Source organism: Sylvia atricapilla, chromosome 1 (genome assembly GCF_009819655.1).
Source record: "Sylvia atricapilla isolate bSylAtr1 chromosome 1, bSylAtr1.pri, whole genome shotgun sequence".
NCBI classification, from domain to species: domain Eukaryota; kingdom Metazoa; phylum Chordata; class Aves; order Passeriformes; family Sylviidae; genus Sylvia; species Sylvia atricapilla.
The window spans coordinates 151,500,288-151,513,438 of NC_089140.1; the positions used below are offsets into that span (position 1 = coordinate 151,500,288).

Sequence of the window (13,151 nt, forward strand, 5' to 3'; positions counted from 1 at the left end):
GCCCAAAGGTAGGGGAAAAAAAAAAAAGAGAACTGTGAGCTTAGAGGATTGAGGGGACAAACTAATGGGAAATTCAGCTTCATTCATTCCAAAAATTTCGGGTTGAGGGAGACAATTCTCTCCTTCTGCTCTGCTCCGGTGAGACCCCACCTGGGGAACTGCATCCAGCTTGTGTCCAGCAGAAGAAGGACACAGAGCTGCTGGAGCAAATCCAGAGGAGGTCACAGAGATGCTCCAAAGGCTGGAGCCCCTCTGCTCTGGAGCCAGGCTGGGAGAGCTGGGAATGTCCAACCTGCAGAAGAGAAGGCTCCAGGGAAACCTCAGAGCCCCTTCCAGGGGCTCCAGGAGACCTGGAGAGGGACTCTGAATAAGGGATGGAATGACAGGACACAGGGAATGGCTTCCCACTGACAGAGGGCAGGGTTAGATGGGATATTGGGAAGGAATTCTTGGCTGTGAGGGTGGTGAGAGGCTGGAATGGAATTCCCAGAGAAGCTGTGGCTGCCCCTGGATCCCTGGAAGTGTCCAAGGCCAGGTTGGATGGGGTTTGGAGCTGCCTGGGATAGTGGAAGTTGTCCCTGCCCATGGCAGGGGGTCGGAATGAGATGATCTTTAATGTCCCTCCCAACCCCAACCATTCTGGCATTCAATTGCACCCCTTTGTCTGCAGAGGCTGTAAATCCATCTCCTCCATTTCCTCCCTATCAGACCTGTTTAATCCTAGACACATTCCTGGCCTTCCTTTGGCATCCCACTTTTTGCTGGAGGGACTGACAAGGCGGCAGCTGTTAACTCCGTGCTCAGTGCTGGCCGCGCTATCGATTCCAAAACCTCTGGGCTCGGGATCTGTGGCACCTTGGAAAAGGTCAGGGCCGAGCAGGATGTGCAATTTGCAAAGGTCAGGCAGGGGAAGGGATCCTTGACTCCTGCCTGGGGAGCTGAGAGGGATGATTTCATTCCAGCGACAAAACCAAAATGGAACTGCTGGGAGCAGCTTTGAATCGCACAATAGGATTTTGTTTTCCCTTTGTTGTTTCCATTTATTGTTAAGAATCTGACAAAACACAACCATCTGCAAAGTGGTGCTTATACAGTAGCCAAGCTCCTGTAAATCAGGAAGGATTTAGCCAGAAAAGAAATGGAGCTGGGAATCCAATTTGTTTAATCCAATTCAGGTTTGGCTTTAGGACACGTTGGACAGCGCCCCAAGATCTTCACCAGGTTTGCCCTGTGGAATCTTGGAACAGTTTGGATTGGAATGGATCTTAAAGTTCATCTCATTCCAAAGGCATCTTCCACCTTCTCAGGTTGATCCAAGCCCTATCCAACCTCATCCTGGACATTTCCAGGGATAGGGAAACCAGAGCTTCTCTGGACAAACTGTGCCAGGGCTTCCCCACCCTCAGAGGGAAGAATTCCTTCCCAATATTCCATCAAAACCTGCCCATTTTTGGGGAGGCCTTGAAGCCATTCCCCTTTGCACTTTCAAATTAGGAAATTCCTAATGACTGAGGGTTTTTTTCTCGCATTTTTTTCCAATCGATTTTCCAGTTAAACAGTTAAACCAGGAGGAAATGACAGATATTAATCAGAATTCCCATTATCTCTCCTGGTTTGTGCAACTCATCTTCTGCTGTCTTAAGCATCAGGGCATTAGATAAAGCAGTCAGGGAAAAAAAAAATCAACTTTTTTAAATGAAACAGTTTTTGTAAGAAATTGCCAATTCATCAAAATCAAATTGCTTCACGCCACTGCATCTCTCTGGCCCAATTAGTTTGTAATTAGTTAACACAAAGTAGAACAATTTTAAGCAGAGGGACAAAGACAAGTGTTATCAGAATTTCTGCCTCTGTAAATAGAGGATCATCTGCTCCAGGGAAAGGAAAACTGACTTTAAAGGACTGGTTCTGTACCTCCTGCATCTTAATTGCATGTCCCAAGTGGAGACTCACTGGTTTAGGTGAATCTTGATTTACATACCTGGGTTTGATCCCAAAATCCATCCTGGACTTCAGATAACTTTATTATTTCTGCAGGGCATTTCTTTGTCCATGGATTCCTATCTTCTAATGCTTTATCAACAACTTCAGAACCAAGCCAACAAAAAAGCCCTGATGAGAATGATTCCTCAAGAAAACATCTTCCCCAATGCATAAACCCATGAGATGAGCTCCTTCTGTGCAGAATTTTTTTCCCAAAGCTTTGTTGATGTTGGGAAAGCACCACCATTACTGGGGACTGACCCCAAACTAAGGGCAGGATGGACAAAAAAGGAGATTTTTTGACTATTTCCTGAGGGGGAGACAATTATAGGAGGACTTCAAAGCTGCCACGAGGTTATTCAGAGAAAAAAATTTAGAAGCGCCAAAGCCCTCCTGAGGTGGGGATTGATCCTTTCTCCCAAGGAATAGGACAAGAGGAAATGGCCTCATGTTATCAGGGAAGGTTTAGATTGGATATTAGGGAGAATTGTGGATGTTGCACCTGGGGACATGGGCTCGTGCTGTCCTTGACAGTGCTGGGGGAATGGTTGGGCTCCATGATCTCAGAGGTCTTCTCCAACCTGAAGGACTCCATGATTCTCTGGGAAAAGAGGGACCAGAGGCCATGGATTGAGTGTAGCTGTGGCCACATGAGGAGCAGTCATCTCTGCTGGTCCTGTCTGGCCCCAGAACCACCCTCTTCTACCCTCCAGATTCAAAGCCAGGACTGGACAGGACTTGGAGCAACCTGCTTTTGTGGAAGGTGCCCTTGCCCATGGCAGGTGCTGGAACTGGATAATCTTGAAGGTCCCTTCCACCTAAAATTTTTCTGCCATTCTGTTTCCTCCTGCAGCAGCTGGGCTGGAAACCTCAGCTGGGGGAAAGCTTTTTCCCCATCCACATTCTGTGGTTTCTTGTGGGGCCAGGAGAGTTAATTATCCTGATGGGAGTTCATAGTCTGGGAGCAGCAAGGGTGGTTGAGGGTCTTGCTTTGAGATCTGCTGTGTGATCCCAGGAAATTCATGTTTCCTGCCTGTACCTCCAATATTCTGCCACATTTGCACACAGGAAGATGCAAAGCCTGGGAAGGGAGAAGTCAGAAAGTGTTTTTTGTGAGGGCAGAACAAGCACAGAGCCTCTTTGTGGTCCCAGCCCAGACTGCTCTCCGCACCCTTCAGCCCACCTCCAAAGCGTGGGTGCAGGAAAATTCTCTCCTTTCTCCCTGCAAACAACTCTGGGATGCACCAGGCATCGCCGGCAGGAGCTGGCAGGGATCCCACAGAGTCTTTTGCGAGAAGAAGAGCTCGGGAATTAGCAAAATAACAAAAAAAAAAAAAAAAAAAAAAAAAAAAAAAAAAAAAAAAAAGAGGCGCATTTTTGATGCTCTGAAGTTGCTGAGATTTAAAAAAAAAAAAAAAAAAAAAAAAAAAAAAAAAAAAACAACACAAACAATCTGGGGCTGCTCCCGCACGCCGGGAGAAGGTTGGGCTCCAGCCGTGTGGCAACAGCACCATCGTATGGGAATCTCCAGTCCCTGCAGCCCTTGGAATTTTCTCCATCGACTCCTCTCTCCGCAGACAAGATCAGCACCGCGGTGGGATTTATTTCCAGCCGAGCATTGATTTCATGGCTGTCAGCAGGAATGTGTGAAGGTGAACTTTTTCTCCAGGGCTGGTCGGGCTGGGCTCCGGAAATCGGAGATCCCGAATTGGAATCGCTGAATGTTTCTCTCTGCGCCCAGACCCTTGGAGAAATACTCAAGGTCAGACTCTTCACTCTTTAAAACTTTTGTGCTGCACCCTAGTTTTACCCGTGCGCACCCACAGATCCCAGAAATTTTGCTTGGGATGCAGGAATTCCAAGCCTTGTATCGTGTTGGAGGAGAAAGAGGCACAAAGCAAGGAAGGCTCGAGCTGAAGGTCCCCAAGAAGCACAGTGACAGAGACCCAAACACCTTCCTGCATCCTCTCACTGTCCTGCTCTTGGTGACAGCTCCAGTCTCCACTGCTGGGCTCTGGAATTCCAGAAGGATCCCCATTTGAACAGCAAACTTGGATATAAACCCTTGGAGTGGGAGGTGGACCATGACACGGAACAGTGTCAAATATCTACAGATGTGGGAGCTGGAGCCTCTCTCTGTTGGCAGCCAAGGGCACCTCTGGAGCAGCTGGAATCGTTTCTTCCTGCTGCTGGATCAGCATCATTCATGTCCATACCAGGACAGAGGAAAGTGGAAAACAGCTGGGAGCTGGGGAAAAAAATACTTGAGGCTGAGATAGGGGACATCCCATGTGTTTTCCATAAAATCATAGAGTGGTTTGGATGGGAAGAAACCTTCAAGGTCATCTTGTCCAACCCCCTGCCATGGATGGGGACACCTTCCTCTAGACCAGGTTGCTTCTCTTGTCCTGTTGTGGCCTTGGACACTTCCAGGGATGGGGCAACCACAGCTTTCCTGGGAAACCTGTGCCAGGGCCTCCCCATGCTCAAGGTAAGAATTCCTTCCCAACATCCAACCTAAACCTACCCTTTCATCCATCCAACCATCCATCCATCCATCCATCCATCCATCCATCCATCCATCCATCCATCCATTCATTTCTGGGAACACCTCTACATCTCCTCCTCCTGACATCTTTCTCTCCCCTTATCAATCCATCTGTTTTCCTGCCTATCCAGTTCCACACTCCCCTCCTGGCAGAGAAGTCTATAATGGGATTTGCCTCACTCCCACCTGGTGATTCAGCCTCATTTATTCCCCACCCATTCTGATTTGGGACAGCTGAATATTCCTGAGGCTATGTTCCCAACAACAGCCATCAGAAATTCCCACTTGGACGCCTAAAATTGGTCACTAAAATCTCTTCTCTAACATCCCACAGCCTGAGTTGGTTTGCAGGCAGAACTTCAGGCAGCATCAGCTCTCTGTTAACACCACCCAGGAGTGGAAAAGCCAATAAAATTCCCTCTGGAGCCCATTTTAACCCCACACAGGGACTTCAGAACATCCTGGGGAGGAGTTACAGGCACGACCATGCTGAGAAAACAGCTCAGTGCTCAGAGAAGCTGTGGCTGCCCCATCCCTGAAGTGTCCAAGGCCAGGCTGGACAGAGCTTGGACCCCCGGGCAGGGGATCTGTTTGACCTTGAGATCATCTTGAAGACCCTTCCAACCCGAATAATTCTGTGATTCTAAGATCTTTGATGTCCTACCAGCTTTCCTGGAAATTGGAGAAACTTTCTTTTGGTGTCTCCCTGTCCAGATTTTCCAGGAATCCTTTCCTTTTTTTCCTCAAATATCCAGCTCATGGCTGCTCCTCGATATGATCCATGGCACCATGGCCTGCACCATGATCCAACACCATTTTTTCCAGCCTGACACCAGGCAGGAGCAAAAAGTCCAGAACCAGGATAGAGCAAATAATCAACTCCTGTTTCCCCCTTCCTGAACAGATAGCTCCAGACCTGTCTCTATCAGGAATCTGCAGGGAGAGCAAAAATAGTATTAAAAAAAAAAACAAACCAAGGGATTTTCAGACATTGTGAGATTTTCAGAAGGGATTGATGGTCTTTTCCATGCAGGCAGGTGAATTGGGAATTTTATAACCTCAGGAAAAGAAAACAACAGCTCGTACACCCAGTCCTGTGGGTAACTGCGTGTCAATGCACGTGGAATTATAACGGGGCTCGTTTGCCATCTTCAGGAGTTGGGCAGGAATTGCACTTCTGTTTCCCAAAAAACAGTGAGAATCAACAATTTATGTAAGAATACAGAAGTTCCTGGGATCTCACACACCCTCAGGCAAGCAGGACCGGGGGATGGAGAAGCTCTCAGCTGTCAGATTCTCTCAAGGCACCAAGAGTTTTGAGTTTTTCTGGCTGATGTTAGAAGAAGAAGAAAAAATAATAGTACTGGGAAAGATGGAAAGAGTTTATCTTGTCTTGTCTTATCTATATTTTTAATCTTCCTTATCTTACTTCCTTCTTTAAATAAATGTTTAATTCTAGGCCTTGGTGGATTTGACAGGGAGTGGTTTTTTCCTCCTTGGCCCTGTTCTTCCTTACCACAAAAAAGCCAAACCCCACAGGGATAGTCCTAAGGGATTAAAAAAGAAAAAGCCTGAAATACCTCTGAATGAGGAACTCAAGGGCCTGAAAAAAATAAAGGTGTTTTTTTATCCATAAAACTCGGCTATAAATTATATGGTCTGTAAAAATACGACGAGGCAGAAGCCAATAGACAGAAAGAAGGTGTTGGGATGGTTTTTAAGGTATTTTTTACACAGAGAAGTGCAACTGAAGTAGTTAAGATTCCTCAGGGAGGAATTAGGATTTCTCAAATCATCTCCTGCAATAGATTCTCCTCTGGCATAAGTCACAGCAGGATTTTTAGTCTCTACCCTTCATCCCACAGCCACTGATAAATGATCCACCTGCACGGCCTTCTTTCAATTTGGAAAAGTTCCTGAGAGCTGAACGGCATGCAAATAAATCCCTGAAGGAAAGAAACGCACAGCACTAATACCAACATCCCAGGGGAAAAAATAGAATTAAAAGTTGAATTTAGCAAAAAAAGAGCCTTGTTTTCTTTTGCCCTGGCATGCCCTGAGAAGTGGTCACAGGATGTGAGGAATGGGAGAGGACTCTGCTCAACCCACAAGAGCAAACATTCGCACTTGAGGCTGGAATGTGGCTGAACTCACCCCATCTGTGGCGAAGAAGTGGCATTTTTTGGACAAGCCTGGGTTGTTGACACTGCATCTGCCGTGAGTCAAGTGCCCAGATCTGTGCCCAGCCTATGCCAGACAAAGAGAACCAAGATGAAACATCTCAAAACGCCAAACAAATACAGCGCAAAGTCCCTTGGGTTGCAGACATCAAAAATAAGAATTTGCCTTTGCTTTTAAGTGGAAAATAAATGCAAACCAGGGCGAATGACCTCCTCAATACCTGTAAAGGCCAATGCACTTTTAATTTGCCCCGCATACCTCCCCTCCACATACCTTGCTATCACGAGTATCACTCACAGGGGCAGATAAATACCCGGAGCTGTTGATTCAAAGAACATTTTGTCCTCGATTTAAACACAATGTCTCCACTCAGGGTGGCACCGGGGGTGGAGAGCCTGGCTCACAGGGTGCCCCTGCAGCCTCAGTGGCTCGGAAGAAATGCATAAGGCCGGCCTTGTTCGGAAGAATTCGGGGCTTTTTCCACTCCTGTGAGCACTTTGCCCAAGGGTAGGAGGGGAAAGGCGGGGGTGGCAGCGCCTCAGGAGCCCCGGAGAGTGGCAGGGGAAAAAGAGGAGAGGCTCCAAATAAAAATATCCCAGCGCACAAAGCAACCCCTCCCTTGGTCCTGCCAGCAGCAGCTCCCTCAGGTGCCTTCTCAGGGATGACCTTGTGGGCACGCCCGACCTCCCAGGATATATAACCTGCCCCGGGAGGAGGAAACAACCCAGAGAGGCAGCCCCAGAGAGGTTATCCCGAGATGAAGGCTTTCCTTGTGCTCCTCCTTGGAGCGCTCCTGTGCCTGGACTCAGGTAAGACCCCACGAAGGACCTGCCCCGCATCCCTCCCTGCGGAATTTCGGTCTGGGAAAAGGATGTGTGATGGGGTTTGGCAATGAGGGAAGAAGAGATTGTCATCCCAAGATACTTCCCTTTGGATGGGTGTTGAGTGGGAAAAATGCACAGGGTCACCCCTGCGGATGGGGGGATCCGAGTGCTGGGGAGAGCAGTTTCCAGGAAATATAAATCCTGAATCCTGAATTAATCAAAATCCAAGTTTTCCTAAGCCAGGCCATACAGTTAAGGGGAGGGGCTAAGTGGGGTGGGAGGATTATTTCCCTTCTTCCCAGGTCATCAAAATTGCAACATTCATGCGAAGTTTTCCTCCAACTTTTTTTCTTACTCTGCCTTTCAAAAGCGGACCCTGACTCTGCCCAGATTCCCAGAATTTTACTAGAACAGTAAAAATGGCAATGCCATGATGTAGTATTTTATAGCCTGAATGGGTGGGATGTAGACAATGTCAGGTTTTTATAGCCTCACTGAGGAAAAAAATGGGTTTAAAACAGCTTTTCCCTATTACCACAGAGGAGAAGAATCAAATTCGAGCAGTTTCTCAATCAGCAGAGGATGCTTAGGGAATGAGCTGTGAAGGGTCTTTCAGTGCCCTCAGACCTTTCTCACTACCAGCTTCCATCAGAACACTCAAAATTTGGCTTTTATTGCTTTAAAAGTCAGATCAGTGTGGGAAAGGAGTGCAGCACTCAGAGAAATTTGGGGTTGGCTCCTCACTGCTGTGACTGCATCAGCCATTTCCACCAGAGAGGCTTGGACAGAGGGGGAACCAAGTGCCTCAAATTCCTTCAATCACTAATTTCTAGATCAAGGCTTTTCAGTGTCCTAAAAGAGTATTTCAGGCATTAGGATACTGAGTTGGGGCATTTGTGATGCAAGTTTGGTGGGGCTGCAGGAAATATATATATATATATATATATATGTATGTATATAAACTGAGACTTGCAAGGCTCCAGTGACACCCTGGGGCACAAGTAGGTGACAGGAACAGGTAATTACACCACAATCTCACTCCTCTGGGGACAATTTGTCACCAGGGCTGGATGCTTGGGAGCCGCCAGGTTTTTCCTGCCTTTGCTGGAGCAGCCCAGCAGGTGTTGTCAGCCCTGATTTCCATCCCCTTGGAGTGGCATCTCCATGGGGGTGGGAACAGGAGATGACCTGGTGGTCAGAGAGGAGTGAAAGCTGTTTGCACTTTGATTTCTAGGAGGGTGTAATGGAAGAGGTGAGTCAAAAATTAAAAACTGAGATACGGGGCTGGAGAGATTTTGCAAATTCCTTCTTCATCCCTCACTCAAGGCCAGGTCAGATGGGGGTTGGAGAAACCTGGTCTGGAGGGATGTGCCCCTGATGAAATGATCCTTTCCTTGATTCTCTTCAAGCCCAGCTGTCCATCTGCTCTCTTTTTGCTCCCTTGCTGCACTGACTACTTCCAAAATATCTTCAGCACCCACCAAACCTGACTCCCACCTCAACTGGATGTACTATTATCCACAAAAAAAAAAAAAAAAAAAAAAAAAAAGGAAAAACCAACAACAAAAACAAAAATTTCCCAAAGCAAAGAAGATACCCTCCTTTGAGGATCCCCAGGAATGGTCCTGTTTCCCAGTGCAAGCACTTGGTTGAATTCTTTGGAGAGCTTCAGATAGATTGAAGACACATGAGAGGTGTAGAATTGATCCCCACCTGCAGGGCTGAGTCCAGTTCTGGGGTCCAGCTTCAGAAGGACTTGGAGCTGCTGGAGCAAGTCCACAGGAGACCACAGAAGTCTCCATGGAGGTCTCCATGCTCCAAGGGCTGGAGCCTCTCTCCTTTTGAGCTGAGAGAGCTAGGGATGTTCACCTTGGAGAAGAGAAAACCCTGGGGAGACCTCAGAGCCCCTTTCAGTGCCAGACGAGGCTCCAGGAGTGGTGGGGATAAATTTTTAGGAGGTGCTGTTGGGATGGGATGAAGGGCAAATTTTTTAAGACTTAAAGAGGGTGGATTTAGGTTAACTATTATTAAAATGTTTTTTATAATGAGAATGGTAAAAAAATAGATCAGGCTGCTCAGGGAAGCTGTGGCTGCCTCATCCCTGGAAGTACCCAAGACCAGGTTAGATGGATCTTGGAGCAACCAGGTCAGCTGGGAGTTGTCCCTTCCCATAAGAGAGGTGGAACTTGCTGATTTTGAAGTCCCTTCCAACCCAAACCATTCCATTTTTTCCCATATTTCCCTCCTAACCCCCTCTTGGTCTCTTGCAGGTTCATCTTTGCAATGCTACAGCTGCACACCCCAGATCAGCAACTCCAAGTGCATGAAGAAGGAGGACTGTGGCACGAAGACTGCGTGCAAGACAGAAGTGATCCGTAAGGAAAAGCAGGGGTGGGAAATGTCCTGGTTGGGATGTTGGAGCCAAACATCTTCCCAGCCTCAGCTGTCCTTATCCAGGCTCACCCACTCTGGATATACCAGGTGGTTTGGGCCAGTAAACCTCAGTGTACAAAAAAATCACAAAATTAGGTTTATTTCTCTTTCACAGCCCCAAAAATTATTTTCTTTCCAAGGCAATGGTTAATTTTTTTGCAGGATTTGCAAATGTAAATTAAAATGGGAAGGGCTGGGCCTGGTCTAACCTGGTTGAGAAGTTAGGAAGTGCTGATTTGAGGTGAAATCAATGAAAATTACAAAATTTTCATCTCTGTGGCTGTGGGAAAACTTAAAAACTAGGATTTTATCCTCCTGCTGTAGATGTGGTTTGCCCTGTCCAGATCTGTGCTGACAGTTGAGTTGCTCTTAGACCTGGGGCACAAAATCCAGCAGTGCCACATTTAAGCTCCTCCCTGTCAGGAAGTAGATGTGATACCTCCAGTAGGAATTATCCCAGTTGGGAATGTGCTAATCCATGGCATTCACATGCAGATGTTGTAGATCTCTTTGTTATTTATTGCACGTGGTGCCCAGAATGGATTTTAGATATCCTGGAGGAGAATGGATTAAATCTCCTGGAGGTCAAAATCTGCTGGTCAAAACCACCACTTGCCAAAAACATCCAAAAAACTGGGCTGTGCCTCTCAGAAACAAATCAAACAGTAACTGTGCCATCTGAAATGGGAATAACCGTGTTTCCATAATCCCCCAGGTATTGAAAGGCTCTGTGCAACAAACATGTTTGGGATTGGGCTCTACATTGAGAGAGGGCAGGGTTAGACGGGATATCAAAAAGAAATTCCTCACTTTGAGGGTGATGAGAGAAGCTGTAGCTGCCCCATCCCTGGAATTGTCCAAGGCCAGGTTGGACAGGGCTTAGAGTAACCTGCCCCAGTGGAAGGTGTCCCTGCCCACGAGATGATCTTGAATGTCCCTTCCAACCCAAACCTATATGATTCCGATTTTTATCCCACGGACCAAGCTCAGAATGCCCAGTGTGCCCAGGTGGCCAAGAGGGCCAATGGCATCCTGGCCTGTATCAGGAATGGTGTGTCCAGCAGGAGCAGGGAGGTCATTCTTCCCCTGTACTGGGCACTGGTCAGGCCACACCTCGAGTGCTGTGTCCAGCTCTGGGTGTCTCAGTTTAGGATGGACACTGAGTGCTGTGTCCAGTTCTGGGATCTCAGTTTAGGAAGGACACTGAGTGCTGTGTCCAGTTCTGGGATCTCAGTTTAGGATGGACATTGAGTGCTGTGTCCAGTTCTGGGTGTCTCAGTTTAGGAAGGACACTGAGTGCTGTGTCCAGCTCTGGGATCTCAGTTTAGGAAGGACACTGAGTGCTGTGTCCAGCTCTGGGTGTCTCAGTTTAGGATGGACACTGAGTGCTGTGTCCAGTTCTGGGATCTCAGTTTAGGAAGGACACTGAGTGCTGTGTCCAGCTCTGGGTGTCTCAGTTTAGGAAGGACACTGAGTGCTGTGTCCAGCTCTGGGTGTCTCAGTTTAGGAAGGACACTGAGTGCTGTGTCCAGCTCTGGGTGTCTCAGTTTAGGATGGACACTGAGTGCTGTGTCCAGCTCTGGGATCTCAGTTTAGGATGGACATTGAGTGCTGTGTCCAGTTCTGGGATCTCAGTTTAGGAAGGACACTGAGTGCTGTGTCCAGCTCTGGGTGTCTCAGTTTAGGAAGGACATTGGGACTCTTGAGCACGGCCAGAGGAGGCCACGAGGCTGGTGAGGGGCTGGGAACACAAACCCTGTGAGGAACGACTGAGGGAGCTGGGGTTGTTTAGCCTGGATAAAAGGAGACTCAGAGGTGACCTTATCACTCTTTACAACTTCCTGAAAGGTGCCTGTGCTCAGGTGGGGGTTGGTCTCTTTCTCCAGGCAGCAACTGACAGAATGAGAGGACACAGTCTTAAGCTGTGTCAGGGGAAGTATAGGTTGGATATTAGGAAGAAGTTTTTAACGGAAAAAGTGATTAAATACTGGAATAGTCTGCCTGGGGAGGTGGTGGAGTCACCATCTCTGGATGTGTTTAAAAAAAGGATGTGGCATTCAATGCCATGATCTAGTTGAGGTGTTAGGGCTGGGTTGGACTCGATGATCTTGAAGGTCTCTTCCAACCTACACATTCTGTGATTCTGTGATTCTGTGAGTAAGAACAGTGTCCCATTATTCATTTCTTGAGGCTTAGCTCGTGCTGAATCCCTGTAATAAATGGTCCCACTCTCCTCCCAGGGCTTGCGGGGCTCTTCAGCATCATCAGCAAGGGATGTGACTCCTCGTGTGCCGATTCCTACAGCGACTTCAACGTGGGCAACAGGAACATCTCCTGCTGCACCACTGACCTCTGCAACGTCAACGCTGCGGGCAGTGTGAGGTCCAGCTACGGGCTGGCCGGAGGGATAGCGGCCGGAGTGCTCTGGGTCACCCTCAGCAACAAATTCTGAGGAGCAGAGATGCCTCCCATGACCACAGAAAACCTTGGAGCACCCCTCTAATAACAGGAATCCAGGAGCAGTGTTGGGGTGTGCTGGGCACCCCCGGGAGCTGATGGCAGCTCTCTGCCATATGATGGCTTCTGCTTTAATCCTACTGCAAAGCTCGAGTGCTACCAGATAAGGAAATGTGTGTTCATGTTACCTGCAAAACACCTGAAATAAAGTTATTTCTCCACCGACTGTGAGTGTGTCACATGTCTGTCACTCACTCATCTATTTCTGCCCACAGAAGAGAAGCAGGTGGGTGTTTTATGTCCAGCCAACGTCCAGCCCAGGTCATTGCTGTGCAGTGTGACCTGAAGTCCCTTTTATGACCAGGTAACCTCCCCAGAGGCTGAGGGAAAGGCTGCAGGTCTCCCTGGAGTTCAGGGAAGCCTTTGATGTTGCTTTCCATGAGGCTCTCCCAGAAAAATTGGCAGCCCAAAGCTTGGGAATGTGCACTCCTGGCTGGGTTAAAAACTGGCTGGATTCCAGGCACAGAGTGGTGGGGGAACGGTGCCACGTCCAGCTGGTGGCTGGCCACCAGTGGCATCCCCCTTGGATCAGTATTGGGGTCAGCCCAATGTATTTATTAATGATCTGGATGAGGAGGTCAAGGCCACCCTCTGGCAGTTCACAGATTGTTGGGAAAGATGGGACAGGAAGGGCTTATGGATATGATTGTCTGGTAAGAAATACT

The 13,151-nt window shown here is 48.0% G+C and overlaps 1 protein-coding gene across 1 annotated transcript; it reads left to right on the forward strand.

Annotated features, from left to right (window-relative positions):
* Positions 1-7,220: 7,220 nt before the first annotated feature.
* On the forward strand, positions 7,221-12,649 carry PSCA (prostate stem cell antigen). Its single transcript, XM_066336846.1, has 3 exons — positions 7,221-7,521; positions 9,807-9,911; positions 12,210-12,649. The coding sequence occupies exons 1-3, from the start codon at positions 7,470-7,472 to the stop codon at positions 12,419-12,421; spliced, it is 369 nt and encodes a 122-aa protein (XP_066192943.1). The 5' UTR covers positions 7,221-7,469; the 3' UTR covers positions 12,422-12,649.
* Positions 12,650-13,151: the final 502 nt, after the last annotated feature.

Bases quoted from the DNA above. Each gene is read 5' to 3' on its own strand.
- PSCA (XM_066336846.1), top strand. From the start codon at position 7,470: ATGAAGGCTTTCCTTGTGCTCCTCCTTGGAGCGCTCCTGTGCCTGGAC. The intron at 7,522-9,806 runs GTAAGACCCCAC...GGTCTCTTGCAG, and splicing joins GCTCCTGTGCCTGGACTCAG to GTTCATCTTTGCAATGCTAC. The intron at 9,912-12,209 runs GTAAGGAAAAGC...CTCTCCTCCCAG, and splicing joins GTGCAAGACAGAAGTGATCC to GGCTTGCGGGGCTCTTCAGC.